The sequence below is a fragment of the Ursus arctos genome, unplaced genomic scaffold, assembly GCF_023065955.2.
Source record: "Ursus arctos isolate Adak ecotype North America unplaced genomic scaffold, UrsArc2.0 scaffold_9, whole genome shotgun sequence".
NCBI classification, from domain to species: Eukaryota; Metazoa; Chordata; class Mammalia; order Carnivora; family Ursidae; genus Ursus; species Ursus arctos.
Genome location: NW_026623111.1, coordinates 60,954,668 through 60,975,383, shown reverse-complemented (window position 1 = coordinate 60,975,383; position 20,716 = coordinate 60,954,668). Strand labels below are relative to the sequence as shown.

General features: G+C 38.6%; 2 protein-coding genes across 5 annotated transcripts in view; one reads left to right on the top strand and one right to left on the bottom strand.

Annotated features, from left to right (window-relative positions):
- Window positions 1–7,932, top strand: part of PAQR3 (progestin and adipoQ receptor family member 3) — a 28,102-nt gene extending 20,170 nt beyond the window's left edge. The window contains exons 7-8 of one of the 3 annotated variants that reach the window (XR_008958415.1): window positions 13–128; window positions 5,687–7,932. The gene's annotated coding sequence lies outside the window, so the exon portion shown is untranslated. Of the gene's footprint in view, window positions 1–12; window positions 4,187–5,686 lie in introns of those variants that run through there. The other 2 variants (XM_044388141.3, XM_026509895.4) reach the window with 2 other exon arrangements.
- Window positions 1,493–20,716, bottom strand: part of BMP2K (BMP2 inducible kinase) — a 126,244-nt gene continuing 107,020 nt past the window's right edge. For both annotated transcript variants that reach the window (XM_026509893.4, XM_026509892.4), the window contains one exon: window positions 1,493–7,148. In XM_026509893.4, the coding sequence (XP_026365678.2) occupies window positions 5,716–7,148 (1,433 nt within the window). In that variant the 3' untranslated portion in view covers window positions 1,493–5,715. The remainder of the gene's footprint in view (window positions 7,149–20,716) is intronic.

Below are 20,716 nucleotides of genomic sequence, written 5' to 3'. Positions count from 1 at the left end.
ATCATATTTTAGAATCTGGAATGAAGATTCAGGGAATCTCTGTCACATCCTTTGGCATCCTACCTGGACAAAGTAACCGATTTGAAGATTGTGATTGACGCATAAAGCTGTGCAACTCCATTTGGCAGGTACCTACCTAGAGCTATCCTTTGCCCTGTATTAAATGTCAAGGGGCAAAGCCTGCACCTCTGGATTCCTGCCAGTGGCTGAGCTGAGTAGATCTGTATCCACCTGCATCATCATTCTGGGTAATTCCAGCCCTGCCAAAATGCGTGAAGAATCAGCTCAGCTATCCGGGGAGGGACAGAAGTATCTTTTCCATGCATTATCACAGTTACTGTGTTTGTATTCAAAAGAGGTGCAGATGCTACTGGCTACCAATGTCCCCTGAAATTCTGTACCATACTTCCTGAGTAGGTAGTGAGATAATGACCCCAAACTGAAACTACCTTCACAGAAACATTTTCACAAGGGAGAGGTAATAGCAATAGGGGTCTCTTGTGAAAAGTGGAAATTCTATCCTTAGAGGGTACGAATGATAGCCATGAAAGCTCTAGTCCTGCTTTATAAGTCTGGGATCAAAAACACTATACAGAACATACATGTAATTTCAATAGTGCCAACCATCTGAAGTAAAAAGCAAACTGTGTTTGTGCAACATAAAACTTCAAAAGCTCATGCCTTTACTATAAGAATAATTATATCTTATGGATGATGGTAGAGCTGGACTTCCTTAAAAAGGGATTTGCTGTTCAAAATAAATAGCTCTAATTGCAGGATATTTTTTTCTCTAAAGAAGTTAACCATAACAATTTGAACAGTGGTACGTTCCACACTTTGTACCATTTACTAAGAAGACACAAAGCCCTTATTCTTCCATGTAACTTTAGATGTTACTAAGTCAAAAAAAAAAAAAAGTTCATAACAAGATGAATCTTTCCACAAGCCACCAATCTAAAGACTCCAGTTTGTGAAATAATACGTAAGATAATGCAATCCTGATACCAAACTTAGTCCACCAGTCCAACAAACAGGTTTTCTCTTTAACATGCCAAAGCCTCTTTTCTGACATAATCAAGGATTACGATATTTTATTTAACCAAATATTTGTTAAGTTATATACGTTACCAGTTTTTAAGAAGCTTAAATAAATTATACACAATGCAAAAACAATGCCAAACACTCAAAAGCTGCTTCAAAGTCATGTTTTTGCCTTACCTTCATTATTATAATTATCAGTCATTGTAGTGCCTGAACAAATTGTGCTATGAAGTATTTCTGCTGCAAAAATGCTAGGGCACAATAAGTTTTCTTGCTTAAATCCTACACTGTAAGCTTCACCCTAAGAACTGAGATCTAATCCTATTCATTTTTCTGTTCCACTAGCTGGAGCATAATAGGTGCTTCATGTCTGTAGTTGAATAAGAGAACTGAATAGAAGTCTACATCCAAAACATTTAAGACAAATAATGAAAAACTCCAAAGTCACTAATTATAAAGAATATGCAATCCATTTGGGATTTATTGCATTTAAAGAAAGCAGATTATTAAAACAGTAGGTATGATAAATACAGTAAGAAAATAATTTTAAATTTCAAACAAAACAAAGTGAATGAGGGACAGAATTCAGTCAATAAGAAGAGTAAGCAATGTGAAGGCAATAAAGTAGTAAAATCAGTTAGTGCTTAATTAGATGTAGAAAGAGAAAAAAAAAGGCAACTGATTCTATCTCAAAGTTTCCCAGCTATATTTGAGGATTGAAGTTCCTTTAGAAAGTATGTTTTGTAACAATTAGAAATACAATAAACATGTAAATCCGGTTTACTAAAAGTTAAAGTTATTTGCTTAGTGGTACATAAAAGGCTTCAGAAAATTCAAGTTTAACAAAAAATGGAAGTGTAATCAAAGAAAGTGCACTTAAAGCTGTTTGCCAGCAATTTAAAAAGTAGCTTACTATTACTATGCTGCTTACTATTAGATGACCTTTCAATCACAAAAAGAGTAGTAATAGAAACAACTCTTTCAAAAGTAGCACAATCGATTTTTAAATAAAAATAACCCCAAATGATGACCCATTGCATTTTCATCTGTCTACCTCATTCTTTTAGTGGCTTTTGTAAAACCTCCCTAGGAGTGAATGCTCTTTTAGTAATGATTGTGGTTGCAATTCCATTTAAAATTAAAAATTCACATTAACTCCACAGTAGAGAGATGTGACATGTGCATGCATACGTGTGTTTATATATTTTTCTCAATATATAAACACCCTGGTGTATAACAATTTTCAAACATAATTTTTATTCTCACAGTAGATCTGTCAGCTCAGTATCAGACCTAACAATGATGAGTGATTTTGCTAAAAGGAAGAGTTTACTGCACATTCTACACGTATTAAAACAAATATACCAAACTCCTCAGAACTAGTGATATTAATACATGTGTACCTTCTAGCAATGTTTATATCAAGTACCAAAACTTGAACTAAGCAGAGCAGCCGAATAGCAAGAAAACGGCTCTGCCGAAGGAACATCAGAGCAGAAGAGTGGGCTCCACCTTACTCTTTTCCACCAGCAGTATGAGAACAATCGATCACCGTTAAACAATAAACGGGGTGGGATAAAAGGTGTGTCTATCTACAATTCCAAATAATGTCATAACTGTGCCCAAATACACTCAATGGGGTGGTCAGTGGAAGAATTACACAATTTCCCAGTCGATACTTCTGAATAAATATTTTAGTCAGTTAAATTCTCATCCAGCCGGAAACCTTTCTTCCTCCACCTATACCAAGCAACTTTTGTGTCTCAGCAGATACAGTCTTCAAGGCCATAAAAGCTGATCTTTTGAACACTAACAATTGTGCTGAAGTGATATTTAAAACGTTAACTGGTCCACTTTTAAGACGATTATTCAAAATCAACATGCATTATTAAAGCTGTTAGGACAGAAATAACTTTGGCCTCAGATTTTTGCTAGCTTCATAATTTACTTCCCTTAAATGATGTTCAAGTATTACAGGTGTAGTTATGACTACTTGACGTACAAAAGAAGCACAGAGGAATAATAATAGGAAAATAATTTCAACTTTCCTTCCTTAAACAAGAATTGGACCATCCCATAATAGAACCAAACTTTTACTGAATGCTCTGTCCCAAGTATGTGTTTGGCTCTTTCATGTGTCTTAGGAGCTCCAGTCTCATAACTCTCATCAGGGGATTATCCGGCATCACTAGAGTGACCTCCATCCTAACAATAGTGGGAGGAGATAATGAAAAATGGAAACCCTAATCCTGTACTCCCTAGAAAATGCCTTTACTTCAACACACAGGCATCTCCCCATTTCTATCCTATCGGGTCCCCTGTCAAATCCTATTTCCTCTAAGCTATAATCTCAAAAGAGGAAAGTCATTGGGCTGTGATATAATAAACGTAAGAATGGAAGTATTTTAAACAATGTCAAAATTGTTTCTTTAGGATTCATCCAACTTTATAAGCCCAAAGTGTCCACATCAGTGTCTAAATCACTTAAAATTATTCAGTGTATTGAAAAGCAAGTTAAGCAAGGCCTTGGTATCAGAAACAATCTAAGTATTTCCTGTTTACATCCCAAGGAGACCACATTAATTCATCTACTACCCCTTATAAATTACGAAACTCATGAGGTCTAGCAGAGACCAAGGCCAAGGACTAAAACAGTCAAAGAAGCATAGTGTGTACACATCAACCAACAAATTTTCATTAAAAAACAAATCTGTTTGATACAAACCTACTATATGAATTTACTAAATGTAATCACCAAGTCTTCAGTTTTAAAAGAAAGCATCACTTGAGTCGACTTCGTAAAGTTTTAAAGAACATCTACTCGAGCATTCGCATTAGCAGTATTAATCAACCTGAGAATCGGGGGAAAAGGTGCAAACATAATATCTGCCTTTGGCACAAGGACAAGTAATTGGTGCAGTCGGGGCTCTAAAAATACAACTCTTCAGCAGTAATATAATGCTTGGTCTGCCTCTGCTACACTGGGATTCACATATTGCTTCCCTGTTTGTCCACAAATTTATATCTGATTTAAAACATAAAAGAGAAAAACGATAAAAATGAATATATAGTTTAGTAACATATACTTTGCTTCTTTCCAAGTTTAGAACTGTGAAAACAGGCAAATAGCTCATCCCATTTGGGGCACTATAATTAAGAGATTCTAATAAGATTACTCATAAAATACACTTTAATTGGGTTCAAAGACAGTTGGTTTAAAGTATAGCAATCAAGAAGAGTGCCAGATAATAAGAGTTTCCACCCCTTTTTGTAAATAGCTCTAACAGTTCTAGAAACTTCTACATGTTGATAGGGAAGGACAGTTAATCATAACTTAAAACAGCTGGGAGACACAGGAAGCACAGATACTATATTCACATTAATTCATATAGTAATTTCTATCTTATTAAAGATTTTCTATAAAATCTCAAGTTTCTAATTAGGATTTGGGGTGTAAAAAAAAGGCAATTTGGTAGCTGGGTTCTTCTCACTAGAGACACATCACCTAGCAGAACTGAGATGCCAGCTCCTCGTCATCCACCACCTTGTAGCCATTTTACGATCTTGCGGATCAGCGCGGAGGTACTTGCAGCAGGACGCGTGAGTCCTGCCTATAAGGCTTTCCGGGTTCCACTGTTCTGTGCACTTCGTTGAAACTACGCCACCCTCCCAACCTAACTAGAAAGTTGTTGCTTGTGACTTGGGGAATATTTGGGGAAGGTGGTAATTTAATAAAGCACATTATTAAATGCAACATGATTTTATGTTGTAAACGTCTTAAAAACTCAGGGTTTCAGCTACCTATTTTTCTCCCGAAGTACAATTGCTATACAACCCTCGTCCTCACTCCCCATTTTTCCAACAAGTTGCTTTATTAGGGACATGACAGTAAAAGCTTTGAGCAAGAAGCCATTCAGAAACAATGTATCAAGTGTTCCTGAAGTCGTTTTTCTCCCTCTTCTGTATCGTTTTTTTTCTTTCACATTTTCCACACATCAGGTATTTCTCTTTAGTTTTTATTCTAGGCTTCTGCGTAGATATTCCATATTAATGGCACTTGTTTTTAAAAATGCAACGGTTTCAGGCACAATAGTCAGTTACTTCTGGCTCTGCTTTGTCGAGAAAGGTGTTGAGGACTAAAATCTCTGCTCTCTCCAGATAATCACTTTTTAATTCTTTAGGAGAACCAGATTTTGTTTTTACTATGTGGAAATCAGAAGGGACCTTTAAAAAATCCGCCAATGCAACCTGTGTATGTACAAATAACCTTAGTTTTAAATGCTGGATCCTGCCATGAGCCCAGAATGCGCACACGCAAGTGACATTCTGTTATAAAAATAATGACACAGCTTTCCAGTCCCTTTTCAGCGGCTACACAACTGGGAAGGCGGCACGTGCTTTCCCTGGATTTCTGTGGGGTCGCGTCCGGCAGCTGAAACCCGGGGTTAGAGCTAGCAGTTGAGCTCCCTTTTCTCCTGCATGGAAGAGACAGTGAGTCACTACCCTGTGGAAATACTTCCTTTTTCTATTTGGTTTATTTAAAAATCACCTATTCTGATTGACCTGTAAGAACGAATGATATAAAGAGCTATACAAATAAATTTTCTTTCAAATTCATAAAACTATTCATACTTTTTTGAAACAGGAGTTAATGCCAGAGTCCATCAGAAGTATCTACTGTTTAGAAGGAAATGGAGCAGCACCAAATGGGTCTAATTCGACTGACTGGGACTGTTGGGGCTGATGTGAAGTGATGCTTTGCACCACAAGTTCTGTAAAGGGCACGGCACCAAAATCATCCATTTTCAACGCATCTGTACTATGGAATGAGCCATGCAGTGAGTTCGGTCTTGGCCGCCCGGGCAGGACGGGGTTGTGATCGGCACGGATGTCACCCAGGCCCTGATGTGGAGGGTGCCACGGCAGGTCTGGAGGATGGAACGGCTTGGCACCGAAGGGGTCCAACAGGCTCTCCTCGGGCTGCAGGCCATTCCCTCTGTCTTTCCCATCGGTTAGTGCAACGCTAATGTTCTCCTTGGAGTCCGAGATGGTTAAAAATTCATTGCTGCTTTGCGAGTCCCGGCGGCCCACCTTCTTGTGCCTGCGAGCCCTCTCTGGAGTGCGGTAGGTAGGCTTCCCGGTCTTCTTGGTGCTGGTCGGCGTGCCGTGATGCCGTTTGCCGTTACTTTTGGACAGATCCTGCTTTGTGCGCCTTTGGCGAGAAGACAGTTTCTGTAAGCTTCGCTGTTTGACTTTTTGCTGCTGACTCCCAGTGATCTCCTCAAAGGGCACAAGCCCAAAAAGGTCCTCGTTGCTGTCACTTTTGCTTGTTGATGTGGGAAAGGGCTGAAAGGGAGTGGAGCCAAACATATCGACACTTTTCGGACAACCAGGGACAGTATGCGCTTCCGGCCCCACCGCACGGCCGTCTTGCGCATTCGCCTTCTTGCTGAAGGGTGCCTTTGTGAATACATCAAACTCCTCCGGCTCTAACCCCACGGCAGGACGGAGGGTCTGCTGGCAGAAGTTCTTTTCATTCTTGCCTTGGTGAGGCTGTTGAGCGCGCACCGCAAAGAAGGGGACGGCGCCAAATACGTCAAACTCCTGCTGAGGAGCGCGCACCCCAACATCGGAGGGCGGTGGGCTGAGGGGTGTGTTAGTAGGATCCTGCGCTGGTCCGCTGCCGGATTTGTCTCTACTGTAGACAGGGCTCACATCACTGTACTTCACTTTGGCCTGCTCATAATCAGAATCAGAGCTGTGTTTCTCCTCTTCCTCATCTTCCGAATCCATGAGGAGAGGCCTATGACCCAGATTTTCCGGTTCAGTGTCATCATCGTTAAAATCTCCTTGTTCTCCCTGAAGAACTTCTTCATCCTCTTGTTCCTCCTCTTCGCTGCTCTTAGGAGAAGGGGGATCTGATTCAAAATCACTTTCAGACTCATCATTCCGCTTTTGCACTTGACCCTGTACTGAGGAATTCTCTGAGGTCTTCTTTGAAGTCCGGTGGTCTTTAGAGACTGGACTCGCTTTTCTATTCTTGATAGGGTTTGCAGAACTATTTTCTTGATTCATGGATGAATGTTCAATTTTCTTTTCTGGAGAACCTGCAGGTTCAAAGAAAAATTACTATAGCATTCCCATACATTTCGAGAACCATTTGCACTAAACAATATGCAAGAACACAAGGCATTACAAATCCCTCATACCAGTTCACTGAGAGAAAATAATGCCAATTCTTCGGTCCTTAGGCTTAGGGAATGCACTTATCCTCGACTAGATGGTTAGGTCCTCTAGTGCAAAGAGATGTACTTGCCTCTTAACCTACACTCCCGCTACTCACCATAGGCCGGGGTTTTATTTATGGTCCCCAGAAGAGGACTCTGATTATAGTACACGGGCAGCTTTTCTTCTCTCACCTTCAAAGTAAGATTATTCGGCTAATTGCCCTACTCAGAATCCCACATTTACCAAACCACCTTCTGCTTGTATTTCAACTCCATTATAAAGTTTTCCCAAAGAGATCAACAAGCAAGAAGAACTTGTCTGCTCAGTTATATGTTTCACTGTCATTTCTTAAATTAGCATTCTGGTCATCTTACAACTTAGGTTTAACATGAGTGCATACCCATAATCTGATCTAGGCCAAGGACCAGGTACTGAACCGAGACCGTACCAAGGACATCTGCCTTCTCTAGATGACACATCTTCCTTTAACTATCATATCTTCACTACTAAACAGTCCATTAAAAGCATGCTACCTTTAAAAAAAACTTAACTACCAATATTTTCACTGTAGATGGATGGGTAATAAAACTGCACCAAACAAATATAGTGCTTTATAATTTCACTGGATGGCATATAATAAAGACTGTATTAGTTACATGAAAATATACTGCCCTCCCGATACATTCGTGTATTGAATTGATTTTCCAGATGTAGGGATCAATTTGAACTGATCCAACCACATAGCCAATCATCCCTTCCCTTCCTTTGACTAAGATCAGATATTTTCAAAATAATTAGTTAGGGTTGGAAGTATAGTCTGTAGTCATGAAAGCTAATCAACTTATGATGGAAGGACCATTACTTTCCTGTTATTAACAAGGTCCCTAGGGCATATGACACCTCTGAGTTCTTACTTCTCTTTAGAAATCAGTACTGTTGTCTCCCCACCTCCCTGACTATTCCTTCTTGGTCATACATGTAGAGACTTCTCTTTCACGAACATCTCCATATGCATATATGTTCCCCAGGGTTCTCTCCTTGGCTTTCTCCCACTGTATGTCCTCCTGGGATCTTAAATACTTTTATGTTAACTGCCACATACACCATGATGACTGGATCTCTCTAATACTGACCATGAATACTTATCTTATTCATCTAATACTTATGAATATGTATCCTACTATTACTTCAAACTCAATAATTTCAAAAGAGATCATTTTTCCTCTTAAAATGTGCTCCTCACCAGTTCCCTCTAAATTAGTGAACAACACTTCTAACTAGTTCTGCAAATGAACAGAAGTCTGGAAATCATCCTCCTTCCTCACCAAACAGTTAATGCTTTTAAACTCTTGAATCTGTTCCCTCCAGTACCATGTCCCTCAAAGTGCTCCTCTGTCCTGCCACCAGAATGACCTTTCTGAAACAGTAATTATTAGTGGCTACAGCTTAAACCCATTCAGTGGCTCTCTAAAGTCCCAACCCTTAGCCCAGCACAGGGTGCCCTTCTCTATCTGGATTCTGTCCTCCCACATCTGTAGCCTCAGAAGCTGATGTCTTCCATGGGTATATAGCTCCACCCGACAGATTAAGATTAAAAAAAAATTATTTTGAGCTATCTTGCTATCCAACCTCTTGATGTTTGCTATCAGAAACCGAGGAACCTAATGAGATATGGGTTTCAAGGGGCACTCTGCTGTTTTAACATCTCTCTACCACTGTCACACTACCCCTTGGCAGGAACATCCTTCCAGCACTCCTACTCCCACCTGACGTGCCTAGTGGATCTGGCTGTGTTTCAAAACCCAGCCCATGCCAGAGCCCTGCAAAGACACCCCTTGAAAAATACCCATATTTGGGACTTCTGATGAACTGAGAACAAGCCTTAATTGTACTGTATTACAATCACTTGTTTGCTTGTCTGTTTTCCCTGATTATGAGCTCCTAGACACAGTCCTATTTATCATTTACCTCACTTACCACTCTTTTCTATCCTAGCATGTGGTGAATCAATATTTGTTGAATGAAACAATAAGTGACTACTCTGAGCTCATAGCCATGGACGCATAACCAATACATTCAAAATATGATACAGAAAGTTACACTTAAAAATGAACTCTTTACATTTGGAGATATTTTTGAGCTCAGAATTCAGTCTCCGCATTTTTTAAGTTTAACAAAAAATGTCTGTTACATTGGTGCATACATACAGTCTCTGCCTTCAGGAGCTTACAGGGAAGTGTGGGAGGCAAAGAGTATGAGGCCTGGCGCTCTGCAATAACAGAGCAGTGGTGCAAGCCGTGGGGTGGGGGAAGGGCTACAGAAACCGACTCCGGACAGCCAGCAACGGCCTCCCTGAGGGGAGGACGATTAAGACTGAAGAGTGAGAAGGAGCCAGCCATGCAAAGGATGGGCAGAAAAGCCAGGGCATGTGTGAAGGCTACTGCAAGAAAGAAGTTGGCACGTTCGAGGACCTGAAAATAGGCCAGTGTGTGTGGAGTACAGTGGCAAAGGGAACACCACACAAGACGAGGCAGGAAGGTGAGGGGCAAGGACCAGCCTGTGAAGGTGCCTTTCAGGCCATGATAAGGAGTCTGGATTCTGTTCTAAATTCAGTATGTAATGGGAAACCATTACAAGGCTTTATTTAAAATGGGTGTCATGATCAGATTGATATTTGAAATATAACTGACTGCTGTGTAGAAAAAAAGGCTGAAGAGACAGATACAAAAGTGAGGAGATCAGGGAAGAGGAACTGGTAGAAATTAAAGCCAGAGATTCTGGTGGCCTGGATGATAGTGGTGGTAGGCTAAGTAGAAGTGAAGAATTAAAGACTGAGGAGGGAAACTCTCTGGAAGGATGGTAGTGCCATAACACAGACAGAAAAGAGTGAGTAAAGAGTAAGAGGGGAAAGTAGAGATTATCAAGAATTTAGTTTTGGACACAATGCTTGAGTTATCTGTGAGGCATTTAAGTGCAAACAGATACCTGTGGCTTGAGGGCAATGGTTAGTTTTTGACTGGAGACCGGATATTTGGGACTCCTCCCCCATGCAGAGGGTATATAGAAGAGAGTTACAAGTCTGAAGAAAATCACTTAGGAAGTGAGTACAGAACAGGAAAAGGGGACCCAACACTGGGCCCTCAGGTATAATACACTCGGAAATCAGCAGAAGAACCTACAAAGCTAACTGCAAAGTACAGAGAGGAGGACCAAAACCAGGCCAGTGCAGTGTCAGGGAAGCCAAGAGGAGTGCTTCTGGAGACACAGTAGACAACTGAGCTGGGTGAGTGAGGCAAAGAGGTGCAATCAACTGAGGACAGACAATGGCCACTGGCTCTGGTCGGTCCATGCAGTTTGCTGCAACCTCAAAGTGAGGAGCAGGGCTGAGGAGGGAGAGGGAAAGAAGACACGAGAATTCTGTCAGGTTCTACTGAAATATAATCTTCATCCATTATTCATCTACCAGTTCCATGAAACCAGCCAAGAGCTAAATGCTGTATCTTTACAAATTTATAATAGGCTTATCTTAAATCCTAACAGATTAAAACCAAATCAAATGCAGATTCTCAAGTTTGACTTCTCCTCCATACAGCTTACTTCTGATATTAAAAACAAAGATCACTTTTAGATTAGCTGTAGAATTTATTCTCATGAATTTTTATTCAAAAGAAAAAAAAAGTATAATGGCAAAGGCTTACAATCATCCCTCACTTTTGGGCAGTTCCTCTATGATACAGCTTAACTTACTACTTCAAGCTCCTTACACACCCAGAGAAACACAATGTGTACCCATCATGCCTGCTCATGAACACCTCCAGGAACATTCCAGAATGTTTTCCAAAGTGTATCCCGCAGAACATTATTCCTGTTACAAGAACCAAAACGGCTCTGCGGTCTCAGGTACCAGGTTTATAAAATGAGTTTATAAAATGCTGCTATGTAATGTGCCTCTACCTGGAAAATGCTCATTAAAGGTCCTGCCAAGTCCTGCACAAAAGAATCTGCTTAATCTTCTGAAACCCAGGACTTCCCAAATTTGCTTCACTACAAACATTTTCACGTGCAAGTAGCACCTGTTAACTTTATAAATGATTTTGCAAAATACACTCTGGGAAAATACTGCTTCTACAACTTTTTTTTTCTTTTTTTTTTTTTAAGATTTTATTTATTTATTTGTGAGAGGGAGAGCACAAAGGGAGAGTGAAAGGGAGAAGCAGACTCCCCGCTGAGCAGGAATCCAGGCCCCCAAGATCATGACCTGAGCCCAAGGCAGACACCCAACCCACCGAGCCATCCAGGGGCCCCTGCTTCTGCAACTTCTCTGAGAAATTCCATTTCTAGGGCACAGAGATCTTCTGGAAAATTTAACATAGGACAGAGTCCTTCAGTTGATTTTCTGTTATTCTTCTATTTTAATTTCAGTCTTCTAAATTAACTGTTTCCTTTAGCCAATTGGCCACTAGTGCTTTCCAAAACACACTCGTCACTTCCTACTCATTCTGTCTGCACTGTCAGCTTCTCAAAGTTGTATTAATAGAGATATAGATTTCTTTGTGTTAAGTACCATACAGATTTTTTTTTTTTTGAGAGAGAGAGAGAGAAAGCACGTGCAGGGCAGGAGAGGTGGGGCAGAGGGAGAAAGAGAATCCCAAGCAGGCTCCATGCCCAGCACTGCGTCCAAAGCGGGGCTCAGTCTCACAACACTGAGATCATGACCTGAGCTGAAATCAAGAGTCAGATACTTAACCAACTGAGCCACCATGCAGGCACCCCCAGATCTATTTTTTCAATTGTCAGTGTGCATATAAACTTGTGAAGTTTTTCATTTACCACTTTTAATGCATGTTTATAGGTATCAATATAGTCATTATTAATTCTAATAGAAACATGATAAAACATTGTATATATAACATTTTATGATTTAACATTTACCTATAGGTTGTTTCTAGCTTTCCAGCATTTTAAATAGAACCAAGATCATGTACTTTTTCCTTAAGGGGAAAAAAGAAAAAACTCTCCTTTTTTAATATCAATTTCACTTTATGGATTTACTGTTATTCCCTCATTATACATATTCATTATAAATAAATGATACACCACTAATGAACTCAAGCCAGTAACAATCTCTGATAAGCTCATACTTATCATGATCTGTATCCTCATGCATCATATGAGGAAAGACATAAATTATCATATTATGAGGGAATACTATGACAATAACAGGTTCTGCTTCATAGAACTGTTAGAGAGAAAGGCCTTAGAAGAGTGCCCAACACACACAATAAGCACTCAGTAGTAAACTGTCATCATCACCTCCGGGAGAAGGCCAAACTCAATTACCTCATCCACCAAATTCCACCCTTCTAGCATCTTTTCTGGACTCAGTGGTCAACAGTGAATATAAATGCAGGGGGAGGGGAGGTACAATTCTTTTTTTTCTTTTTTTTCTAAGATTTAATTATTTGAGAGAGAGAGAACACACACACAAGTGGGGTGGAGAGGCAGAGGGAGAGGGAAAAACAGACTCCCAGCTGAGCAGGGAGCCCAAGGCGGGGCTCATTCCCAGGACTCCGGGATCATGACCTGAGCCAAAGGCCGACACGAACCGACTGCGCCACTCACGCACCACAGAGACAAGTGCAACTCTATGGCTAACTCAAGAGGTGTTCAGGTCCACTTTAGAAATGGCCAGAAGGGGCTCCTGGGTGGCACAGTCAGTTAAGCGACTACCTTCGGCTCAGGTCATGATCCCGGAGTCTCAAGATCGAGTCCCGCATTGGGCTCCCCGCTCAGCGAGGAGTCTGCTTCTCCCTCTGACCCTCCCCCTTGTTGTACTCTCCGTCTCTTTCTCTGTCTCTCTCAAATAAATAAAAATCTTAAGTAAAAAAAAAAAAAAAAGGAAATGGCCAGAAAAGGAGTGCCTGGCTGGCTCAGTCAGAAGAACATGTGACTTGATATCAGGGTCGTGAATTTGAGCCCCACACTGGGTGTAGAGATTACTTAAAACATATATTTAAAAAAAAAAAGGCCAGCAGAAAGTAGGCACACAAATGCATCCACACACAAGGGTGCATACTGGATCCTGGAAACTACACCTCTGATTTTTAAACAGCTGTTGTTGAGTGCGCAGGAGAAGTTGAAAAAGACTGCTTTCGAAAAGACCAAGAACAGACACACACAATGATCTACGTTATCTTTGTGGTTTCAGATTACATCCCTGAAAAGTATGGGCAACTGGGGAAATTTTCTGCTGGTTACAAGAAAAACTAGTTTCATTTCTTTTATTGTTTCCCCTTTATAAAACTAAAACAAGTAGGGATATTTATCCAAATTCCTTTCTTCTCCCACATTCTCACAAGAGAATCATGAGCAGCAATGAAACTCTCTGATGGCACAGTAAGAGCAACTTCAAAGTTAAACACCATTACAACACAGTTTAAATACACGTGGTCATCTCTCTCCAGTCCTTCCTGCTGAGGAAAAGTGAAATTCCAAGCTGCAAGTTACAGCAATCCTAGATGAGGCTTTACTTTCTGCAGTAAAAGTGATCTACGTAAGCATCCCCACTTCACTGTGAAACCACAGAAGAACTGAGAAAGAAATAGGAATTGTACAAAATTTAAAATTATTTCAATATATTCTGAGGCTTTTAGTCCTATTCCATATGCACGAAAGACTGTCAAAATAAGTATTATGGTCATAAAGTCGGTGATCAACTGTACAATGTATAGTACTTTAAAATGTGACTTCATAGCTAAGTGCCATCAACTTTTATAAACTATTTCTTTGTCTAAGCATATCCTGTAATTTAAAAAAAAAAAAAAGAAGAATTCAGATATTCCTACTGTTTGCTCCTGGGGCCAGACTGCTTCTTCCACTTGTTAGAGTAAATATTACACATGTGATTTATTATGAAATTTAAATCAGGATTATTTCACTATTTAATTTCCCAAAAATACAGTCTAAATATGTTTCCTTATAATTCAATATATCCTAAATCCTGAAAATACCTATATTTACTGAGATTTGTATTATTAACATTAAAAATGGCTGTTTTCAAGTGGGTGGAAGGGGGGGCTACCATAATATTTAAAATAAGCACTAGAAACACGTATTTAAAGCATAAACAATTATCTAGAATGTGCCCAGGATACTTCAGTTACCTTTCTCTATTAACTGATTTTGGTAAAACACTGTAAAGTTTCATATATTGACTAACTTTTATTTTTGGCTCTGAGTAGGGCATTCTTCTTTCCTTAAACTAAATACAGAAGAATATTTTAATGGCTTCTAGTCAGGATATTATTTCTGCTTTGTGCCTTGGGACTACAAAGTATGAAAATTTCAGCTTTTTGAGTAATCCTTATCTTTTGAGGTTGGTCTGATTTCTGCAACAGCCAAAATCCAATCAGAACAAAGTCCTGAAAATAAAGGGAGTGACTAAGATAGACAAGGTAGATTTGGATAAATTATTAAGAACAGCAATAAAGGGTTACAAAGTCTTAAATTCTCTTCTGCGGCATGTATGGGATCTCTCAGGGAAATTCCAAGTAAAGTGTTGGGAATAAAAAAGTTACAACACAGGAGCCTGGGTGGCTTAGTCAGTTAAGCGTCTGCCTTTGGCTCAGGTCATGATCCCAGAGTCCTGGGATCAAGACCCACGTCAGGCTCCCTGCTCAGCTGGGAGTCTGCTTCTCCCTCTCCCTCTGCCCCCTCGCCTGGCTTGTGCACGCTCTCTCTTTCTCTCAAATAAAATCTTTAAAAAAATATTATAACAATGTGAAATCACTAAAGTAAGTGTCAAGAGAACCAGTACTTACTTTTATAAATTCTGCTGGTTGAAGCTATTCTCACTGGCTTCGTATGTGTCATATATAGAATTCAAGATAATAGTTCAGAGCTAACTAAAGCAATGCTTCAGTTATTCAGTGCTGTCAGTAAAAAGCGTTTACTTTTACTAAATATCTAAATACCACATTAACCATTTGATAACTGTTAATATAAAAATATATAGCAGACTTCCCTTCCCTCATCAGCAGAAGATACTAAATGGAAGTGTCCTTTGATGACTTGGAATCATGCACTACTTAGGTGTCTCACTTCACCTGTAAAGTAGGGATAGCAATAGTATTTGCCTCCGAAAGCTGTAACAAGGATTAAAATGAGAACGGACGTGCAGTGCTTACAACACTGCTGGCGTGTGGTACGTACTCAGTGAAGGGCTATGTTAGTATTGCTGGTGTAACACCATCATTTCATGATTATTGGTGGAGTACCTGCCATACGCTTCCACTGACACTGAGAAATGAATCAGAGAGGATGGTAACTAATACTGTCAAGCGCACAAATGCAACGCCAAGGGCTTTTCATACATTATCTCTTAACTCCTCACCATTAAGCTCCCACAACAATGTCAGGGTGAAAATGCTTTGAAAGGTTTGTGATCTTTCCTTACGATCTTTCCTTTTCAATTTTATTAGCTACATCTCCAAAAATGTTCCCCTTGCTCTGTCAGATCATTGTCATGACCTCCTACCACTTCAAAGATATGCATTGTTACTATCCAGTTCTCATTACTTGGCTTTCCCCTTTCTCTTTCCATTTCTTTCTTTTGGTGACCTTAATCCTATTGCATAGCTTCAACTATATTTGAAAGCAAAAAACAAGAAGGGATTTTGAGAGATGTAGTCCTTTTATACACAAGGAATATGCCCGAGTTTAAGGCCATACACATCAAAGCCAGAGTGATTTCCCTGCTGACACTAGTTTAAAACTCTCATCTGTAAATTCTACAATTAAACTCCCAGTAGAATCTCATCACCAGCGAATACTCAACATAGCTCATCGTCAACCCCCAACAAAATACAACCACGGACTTGTCTTGAATCTCTTTTGATTTCCTTTACAAAGCTATGTCTGAAAAGTTAAAAAATAATAATAATAATAATAATCATAAAAGCCCAATACTGCTTCTACTTCAGCAGTGTTTTGTTGAACTGTACAATTCATATCTTGTGTTGAGTATTTTATTGTCTATAGGTTAGAGTTCTAGAAATACCATAAGGCTTCATCACCAGATCTCAACTTCACAAAATCCACAGAAGATAAATATCCAAAAAAGCCTCTGTTTCCTCATCTATAAAATAAAGACAATAATAGAACTTACCTGATAGAGCTGAACATTAAATAATATTCATTTTATTTAGTAAAAGCTCATTAAATATTAGGGTATGTGTGTGTGTATAAAGAGAGAGAGATTAGATTACTAAAGTAATAAGCTCATTCATCAAGGTGTTGTATGGCATACAAAAATGAATAAAGCGTTTCCTGACTTCAAGAAGCTTATCATTCACTCTAACAGTTGTGAAGCTCACCTACAACTCCTGATTCTAGTGATCTGGAAAATGACTAGGCAGGTAAAAACAACTGGGAGGTTCTGAAGAACAAGCTGAATTCACCAAATGAATTTAAGAACCTGAATCTGCCAAATAAATATAAAGACATAAATTCATCCACTTCATGCTTGAGTTTTCATAAAAAGAAACTTCTAGACATTAAAATTTCAAAGACATCATAAGTCTTGCCCAGTCCAGGGGAAGATTCCAAACTCAAAAGCTAAATTTGTAAGGTCACTTTTCATATTTTCATATATTTTTTATAGTATTCTTTTTTTTAATGGTTTATTTTTTATTTTCTTTATTAACATATAATGTATTATTTCAGGAGTACAGGTCTGTGATTCATCAGTCTTACACGAGTCACAGTGCTCACCATAGCACATACCCTATTCTTTTACACACTTTGGGAAGAAGAGTGAAATCCTAGATAATGCCACATTATTTTAAATAAATATTGCAAATAATGTATTCTTGAATCACATAAATGAACCTTCATAAACGATATCAAAAAATTCAAAATATTTAGAAAATGTCAAAAAAATATGAGGAGAGGGGCATGTTTGCCTCATACTCTTCTAAACAGGTTTCCATCTTTTAGAGGAATGCTCTTTTAGTTATAAAACAGGTGTACATTTTTAATCATATAAGCAGCTTCCAGTTTCAAGGAAATTTTATTTTGATGTTCTTTTCTTTGCTATCAGATTATAGAGGATGAATGGCTTGAAACTGCTATTGTAATTACATGCCTTCTGTTGTCTCATCATTTAGGACACAAGGGAAGGGCGATAAGACTTTAAAGCTCACTTTGAATTGATAGCATACTGCCTGCCATCATCTCCCAGCAATGCACCATGCCCAAGGATTAGTGGATTAGAAGGTTTTATCAAAATCTGTACTGTTTCTCCGAAGACAGGCCAAGTGACAAGGCCTGAGTATAAAAAGAGAATCATGCTAGTTGTGAACAGTATTTCCCAGACAGATTAAAAACGCTACAAAACTGACATTTCTATTATGTAGCTTTTTATTTAAAACAGTCCACTTAACATCTTTGTTTTACTACTATTTAAAGAAGAGAGTTTAGAAGCAGAGAGAGCAGGATTCCTACTTATAAACTATCTGACCTTAAGCAAGTCACTGATGCTCTCTGAGCCTCAGTTTCCACTGTATGTATAAAATAGAATTCAATAAATGGTAACCATTATTGCCAACATCTTGGAATAGCAAAATTCTTGATCTTCAAGAATTACATACTGGAATCTAAAAATATAAGCAATAAATTCATCATCACTTTTAAAAAGACACAGCATTTGAACTGACAATCTGTAACAGTTCACGTTCCATCAAATATTTGCTATGTATAATGTGACCTTTCCCAACTCTAAACTCAATTTAATCTCCTGTTAGATAATGAGGTGGATCTGGGATTTGGAAGAGTAAGTTCACCAAACCTAATTAAAAATGAAATGCAATATATGAAATCTAAAACTTCAGTGACCTAATTAATATAGCCTATGTGTCAACAAAATTCTTCAAATACTCTGTTTCAGAAGTTATGTTCATTAAAATTAAGCAGTTCACACTTTAATTCACAGAGCCACACATCCTGTGTTGGTATACAAACTAACTGTAAAATGATGCCTTGGGGAGAAGGAAGAGTGTGTGGGTTTGATGGGGAATGAATGCCATGCTTTTAATACGATGTTTATGTGTGTACTGTTGTGGACACTGATAGCTAATGCTTTAATAAAAATAGAAACAGCACTATTAAAACAGTTCTTGGTAGTGAAAAGCTTCTTAAACAGATTCTACATGTAATTTAAAGATACCAGCAGTGAAGAGAATACTCGCTTATTATTACTGGAATTTTGTAGCACTACTGGCTGCGCAGCAGCTACAACTTACTTAACACAAAGATTTTGAAATTTAGTAAACAGTAAGAATATTATTTAATCACACTACCAACAACAGCCACAATAGCAACAACGCTGAGAATGCCGTGCTTTGCGTAACATTCTCTTTTTTAATTCTTTCGATCATCTCATCGAGTAGCTAATATTATCCCCAGTTTAAGATAAAGAAACCCTCCAAGAAATTAGGCAACACCCAATATCACATGGCTAAACAGAAATAAGATTTATATTCAGGACTTTATAATTATTATAATTATGATATACCACTCTAATAACAGTTTAGTAACCTGACATAAAAGGTAAATATAATTCCATGGTAACTGAAGTATCACCTTATGGAACAGGATACTACCCTTACATACAGCACCAAAAATATTCTTGATGTAATTATTTGATTTCTGCATAAATGGATACTGTATAAATTTAATTTGGCTCATAAAGAAATGTTTAAAAACAAAAAGAGGAAAAGCTAGATTTGAATCATTTAAGACATGGCCTATCAAAATGTTATCTTCACCTAAGCTTCCAAAAAGTCCGAAAAAGTTACAGCATAAGCTAAGACACCAAACAAATCAGAAAGATGCATCTATGTGAACAAATTAAGGTAGGTCAGCTGACTGTAACATCTCTGGAGTACATGCAGCTATTTAAAGAAATAGAGGAAGAAAGGTATTTTGGACTCTAAACAATAGAGGGTATGGGACCTAGGCTTAAGGGCATAGGGAATATTCCTCTAATTGAAGCCTTTTTTTTTTAAGCTGGAATACCATGAAGCAATGCCTCAAAAATTCACAGAAAAATTACATCCAATGTAGAATTATTTACCCAGCCAAACTATCAATCAAGTGTCAGTTAGGATAAAAAGATATTTTTAGGCAGGGGCGCCTGGGTGGCACAGTCGTTAAGCGTCTGCCTTCGGCTCAGGGCGTGATCCTGGTGTTCTGGGATCGAGCCCCACATCAGGCTCCTCCGCTATGAGCCTGCTTCCTCCTCTCCCACTCCCCCTGCTTGTGTTCCCTCTCTCGCTGGCTGTCTCTATCTCTGTCGAATAAATAAATAAAATCTTTAAAAAATAAAAATTAAAAAAAATAAATAAATAAAATTTTTTAAAAAAGATATTTTTAGGCAGCAAAGCTTAAAACTTTTCCTCCCGTGCATACTTTCTCAAGAAACTAGTAGAGCGGTTGCTCTGCTAACAGACCAACAAAGAGAAGAGATCCAGGAATTCCCAGAAGAATGGTGGGCAAAAGAAAACACTAGGATGATAAGCATGTGGCAGTTACAGAAAGCAACCAATGAAGACTGCAGAACTCCATGAGAGATGTAACCAGGCAAAATTAAAATGGTAGCCACCTTAAAATGGGAGGAAATAATATTTCTAAATGGAGATGAATCAACAACAGAGTACATAAAAAAATAAAGGAACAAAACATAGTCATTTTTATAAATGTAATTATAGTTAACTCAAGGAAAAACAAAACCTTACAGGAGAACGGACATGTGATCACGGTATATTAGAACACCGCGGTGAAAAACATTTACGTACTCAAAAAACGTACACATTGAACACTTGACAACCAACAACTCTGTCAAAGCTGTACTGGAAGCAGGGGAGGGGCAGACAAAATGTGTTTGGTTGTGTGTATCTGGAGTGGGGTGGGGGGATGGGGTAGGGGGAGTAGGATTAACACTGTAACTAATCTAAATCCTCATTTTCCATAATAAGAAGTCCACAGATATTACCTAAAAGTGGGGGGGAAGGGTAAGAGTAAGATAGCAGAGTAAGTATGATATATTAAATACCAGAAGTGAAAAATTATCTCTAAGGAATCTGAACAGGGAAAGCAGACAGGGAGGCAGCAGGCAGAGAAGTGAATTTTTTCATTATAAACCCTGTTAAATCCAACTTTTTGAAGTACATACATATTTTAAGAAAATTACATTTAAAAACTAATTTTGTAAAATTATGATAAACTGAAGAAAAACAAAGCAAAAATTAACCCATTACAATTTGAAAGTTAAGATTAAAAGTGCTGGCAGAAATGTCGTCTTTCAAAATAAAAAGAGCACGATTCCTAACAAAAACAGTGTAAGGAACACTAGATTTAGGACAATGGGACTTCCTCTTAAATGTACTTT